Raw genomic sequence first — 4,790 nt, 5'->3', positions numbered from 1 at the left:
TCTGGATCAAGACAGCACATCCTACGATTTTTATTAAGTGTTAAATATATCGATATCCTACTTTTATCCCAGTATTAATAAATGCTATTATTTTAACAATTTGTTAGCACATTTAGATAAAAGTGGAATACTTGTGTTGTATATAGAATTTCTCTAAATATACATTAATGCAAATGAGAATTACATAAGCATACTATTGCTATGTTCTATACAAACAAAAATATATACCAACTATATCATATATTTAAACGTGAAATAAATGTTAAAAGTAATATTATTTTAATTAAATTTAATAGTGATTAATGTGACAGTACTATATTAATCGTCACATCAATTTGTAGATTCACATCATGTTAGTCACTTAATTGTGATCAATGTATTTGTGATTAACATGATTAACGACACGCGGATGACTAGGACTGTATTATTAGTTCAAGTTTAGTGACACCTAAGAAATTGCTGTTGCCAAGGGAGTCAAGGCCAACTGGCCAAGGCAATTAAATCAAATCAAGTCTCCTTTCTTGCCCTTCAACTCCGTCTTCTCAAAGTCGCTTTGCAAAGTTGAAGTTCCCTTTACCTTCGTAAACCCTCCTTGGAACCTTCAAAATCTTCCACTTTCATATTTCCCTGAACGTATAAATACCCCAAAAATTTTCCCAGTAACCGAACACGTCCTCAACTTTGTGCTACCAATAGGTAAGCAATAAACAAACCAAAGTTTTTCTCTCTGCATATTAAAAAAAAGAAAAAGAAAAAGAAATTCAAACTTTATATAACTCTTTTCTATGGAAAAATCGTTTCCTTCTCCGATCAGGTCTCGTCTGCTCGCCAAAGCCACGTCGCAGCGTATTAAACCCCAGAAGCACACTGAAACGACGACACCTGCGGAGTAAGGAGAAGGACATGGAGAGCAGCAACAGCGATAGTAGCAGTAATAGGGTGCCGCTGTCGGAGGTAGTGTCGGAGTGCGTGAAGCGGTGGTTCAAGGACACGCTCAAGGAAGCCAAGGCTGGTGATATCAACATGCAGATCTTGGTGGGTCAGATGTATTACAGCGGTTATGGCGTTCCCAGAGATGCCCAGAAGGTTCATAATCTTTTTCTTTTGGTTTTTGGGGTTTGGTGGGTCTGGCGCTTTGTTTTTTTTAATATGAATTATGGGGATGTTGATTTGATTATACTTTTTTGTTCGTGTATTTTTGTTATTGAATTTTGTGGTTGGATGAGTAAAATTGGTTTCAAAGCAGGATTTGTTTAAATATTGGAATTTTATGTTGGGAAGAAAGTGGGGAAAAGAAGGATAGTGAAAAAGTTACGAATTTTATGTTTTTTCTTTAGTGATTTAATCTGCCAATAAGAGTTTTAGTTTGCGTCTATTGTATTGAGCCCGCACCTTTACATCTAATGTAGTCTTTGTTCTCCATAGTCTTTGTAGATTAAATTCTTTTTCCAAAACTTAGTCTGATTTCTTGGGATTTTAGGGAAGAGTTTGGATGACAAGGGCATCCAGAAATCGGTCTTCGGTTTGGAAAGTTAGTGATAAGCATCCAGGTTGAACTTCCATCTCCCATCTTCCCCCCTCCTCTTTTCCGTGTTGTTGTATTTGGTATTTGTTTTTGTTTTTAATTAAGTGTATCTGTTGGTATGGTGGCTTTTGGTAGGTTATAATGCGAGTGATTCAGATTCAGATGAATTGAAGGGTGATTCTTAAGTAGACCCTATCAGCCTCCATGTCCAAAACAATTAAATGTGAGTTGGTATTCCTATTGCTTTCAGCCTTGTTGTGCTTATTTTCTCTCGTTTCCTTCTTCTTAAATGGTATAGCAAGAATTTATACTTACAAAAGAGACCATGGATTTATCTTCATTTCGTCAGCTGTCACTTAATATGCATTTTGTTTCTAGTTTGGTGAGAATCAATGTTGTATGTGGATTCACATACAAATTTGTTCAGTAAGGCTTTGTTAAGATTTGATTAGTCTTCTTAACACCATATTTTACTAAGTTGTTTTACCTTTTTTGTGATCTCACTCTTGTTAGTTTTTGATAGATTGACATGCTTACATTTCGCCACTTCTTGTTTAATTCATCTTAGTAGTGCTCCTCCCCCTCTCTAATTGTTCACTTGTCCCATAAAATGCAATCTTTAGTTTTGTTTGCCTCTCTCTCTCTCTCTGTTCTTTTTTTTTTTTTTTTTTTTTTTTTTTGTGGGGTGGGGGGCGGGGGGAAGTGTGTGTGGTTTAAGATACTGATGGGGAAAGTTTTATTGCACTGGCTACTACATTTGGTGTTAAGACATGCACTTTCTTTCATGTTCACACAGGTAGAAGTAATTTTCCTTAAAAATGCGATTTGAAACTGATGAGACTGCAGAACATTTTGTAGGGCATTTGGATTGTTTCACTCGTTTACTTATTTGGCAACAACACTTTTTTGATAAATTGGCAACAACACTAATTTTTTATCTAACTGCAATGGGGTTTCAAGTGTTCTATAATAGAAAGTTACCTTAGTGCTTCTATTTCCTACAAATTAGATTCCTTGGGCTCTGTTTGTTAAAATTTTTGTTTATTGTCTTTTATTTTCATTTTACGAAACAAAAACATAAACAAACAACACAAACACAAAATACTTCTAAAATATAAAAAACATTTTTCACCTTAGGTCACATCAAAACACTTTTTCAAACCAAAAAACACACCCAAAGCACATTGACAAACAGAGCCTAGATTCTCTCCTGAAAAGTTTATTGTTGGATCTTATACACAAGAATTTTAGAGCCATGTTTCCTTTTACTCACTGATTCAGTCAGATGTTCTATTTATATTGTAGTGATCCCATTCAAGTTATCATTTTGTAAATGAGATTGAATGTATGTAGCTTTAAGAGAACCCCTGTTTATGGTAGAAAATACTGAGCAGTTAACAAGTAATATGTCACTGCAATGAACATAAATATAGAACAATGATTGAATTATAAAACAAATGCCTTCATGCGAAAGTCTAGATAGCGCGAACCTAGGTTGACATTAGAATTTAGAAAAGCAATGGTAGTCTATGATTTACAGAATGTGTTCGGAGTAGAACACATGAAAGACTCAAGTAGACTGCAGTTATTGAGTTTGCTCAATACTTTTTGTTTTGCATATTCAGCATTGTGTTATAGTTTTTTTTTTTTTTTTTTTTTTTTTTTTTTTCATTAAAAGCAAAGAGAGTTGTAACCTTAAGATACATAAAGTATACAGGAGAAAACCCCTTTAATGAAAAAAAAAAAAACTACAAAATTTGAAAATATCAGACAACTGCAGGTATAGTTGGTCATAACAGTCGTGGATTGTCAAATCATTGGTGGTATATATGTTTGTGTCCATGCATGTGGTTAGATAGGGGCATGAATATAACTTTGTTCAGTTGAGCATACCTGGTTTGACTAATCTTGATCCGTTTTTCATTTCTTCTTTTGCTGTTTTTGTAGGACCTGCATGTAGTTGTGCTATTCTTCGCACATCTTGAATGTGCATGTCCAGATTTTGTACTTTTTCCTGTTTAGTTGTTTTCCTTTCGAATATTTCCTAATATTGTACTGTACAATTGTTTATGATCATCAAAAAGAATAATTTGTTCATTGCGCATTCATGGGCAAGAATACTTTGAGGTTTTAAGTTGGAATTAGGAAATGAATGCTGATATTGGTTTCCTTTTCTTTCTCTCTTTTCTTTTTAATTAGCAAATGATCCAAATTGCATGGTTTGCATAATATGCTTGATACTGGAACATCATGCAAAACCTGCAGGCTGCTGCATCGGAAACATCAAGCAAGCAAGCTAGCAACATTTGCTTGACACAAATTTGTTAACCAAAAATTCCTTTGGTTCCATGGCATATTCTGTGTTGCAAGTATGGCTTGCCTCAAGTGAAACTGAAGATCCTCTTGTGAGAAAAAAAAATAATGGAAGTTGTATTTTGTGAAAAAAAACAACTGGAGTACTCTCCCAGACCGGGGTCCAGTGTACAATGCAATATTCGTTCTCATGTGAGGGAATATTTGGGCTCCACCTTGGTCGGGCAAGTGTTAGTGGTTGCCCGAACAATGTGGAATCTAGATGTCCTTTTACATTAGGCTGTCCATTGCACATTCCATCCTCTTTAGGCAATGCTATATACTATATAGCATGAGCTAATGCTCTGGTGAAAATTATATGACAAGTGCAGGAAAAAGATGAACAGATTATCATTATCAATTTTGGAAACACGATTACTGGGCCATTCAACTTTTGTTATCACAACATATTAAATCAATGTTTTGTTTATAATAGGAAGTCTCTTTTTCACGTTCTGGCTTGGAGGTAATATTGTATTCACAGGTAGTGTATTTCTTACAAAAATTTTGTACAATAATGCTTTTTAGCAAAAAAGCAGAAAATATTAACAGATTACTCAAACACTAAAAATTACTTTCACTTTTATGTGACATTTCAACTAATAACCAAAAAACACATTCTAAAAAGTATTAATAAATGAGTCCATTGTCATTCTTCTTGAAAGGTAGCAGTAGAGGAAAACGACTGGTTCATCAACCTCACAGTATTCTGCAACACCGTTACAAGCAAAAGAAATAGAGAAGGGTTAGAAACATTGTATAAAAATTTAGATTTACTACAATAGTTGTAATGACATATGGAAAGCACTAATTACATATATGCTATCATTTCAAAAAAACTAGTAAAGCTGTAACTTAAGTTCTTTATAATTGCTTATAAAGCTCAATCTCACCTAGTAAGAAATCGAAACAA

At 34.1% G+C, this 4,790-nt stretch overlaps 1 protein-coding gene across 3 annotated transcripts; it reads left to right on the top strand.

Moving 5' to 3' along the window:
- The first annotated feature begins 493 nt into the window (after positions 1 to 493).
- Positions 494 to 4,274, top strand: LOC132191952 (Sel1 repeat protein). 3 transcript variants are annotated; one of them, XM_059607097.2, is made up of 5 exons: positions 494 to 696; positions 815 to 1,086; positions 1,481 to 1,550; positions 1,661 to 1,748; positions 3,473 to 3,700. In XM_059607097.2, exons 2-4 carry the CDS (start codon positions 904 to 906, stop codon positions 1,708 to 1,710), a joined length of 303 nt encoding a protein of 100 aa, XP_059463080.2. In that variant the 5' UTR covers positions 494 to 696; positions 815 to 903; the 3' UTR covers positions 1,711 to 1,748; positions 3,473 to 3,700. The 3 variants fall into 3 exon arrangements, with proteins under 3 accessions (XP_059463080.2, XP_088367245.1, XP_088367244.1); XM_088511119.1 differs by lacking the exons at positions 494 to 696; positions 3,473 to 3,700 and adding an exon at positions 3,791 to 4,274 and having other exon boundaries at positions 821 to 1,086; XM_088511118.1 differs by lacking the exons at positions 494 to 696; positions 3,473 to 3,700 and adding an exon at positions 3,725 to 4,274 and having other exon boundaries at positions 821 to 1,086.
- The last annotated feature ends 516 nt before the right edge of the window (positions 4,275 to 4,790 follow it).

Source organism: Corylus avellana, chromosome 10 (assembly GCF_965113065.1).
Source record: "Corylus avellana chromosome 10, dhCorAvel1.hap1.2, whole genome shotgun sequence".
Classification (NCBI taxonomy): Eukaryota; Viridiplantae; Streptophyta; class Magnoliopsida; order Fagales; family Betulaceae; genus Corylus; species Corylus avellana.
Note: the sequence above shows the minus strand (reverse complement) of the source record. Positions and strands in the feature narration are given on the sequence as shown.

Excerpts from the sequence above, each read along its gene's own strand:
- LOC132191952 (XM_088511119.1), top strand. The coding sequence starts at position 904 with ATGGAGAGCAGCAACAGCGATAGTAGCAGTAATAGGGTGCCGCTGTCG. Across the intron at positions 1,087-1,480 it reads TTCCCAGAGATGCCCAGAAG|GGAAGAGTTTGGATGACAAG; the intron begins GTTCATAATCTT and ends TTGGGATTTTAG. Across the intron at positions 1,551-1,660 it reads AGTTAGTGATAAGCATCCAG|GTTATAATGCGAGTGATTCA; the intron begins GTTGAACTTCCA and ends GGCTTTTGGTAG.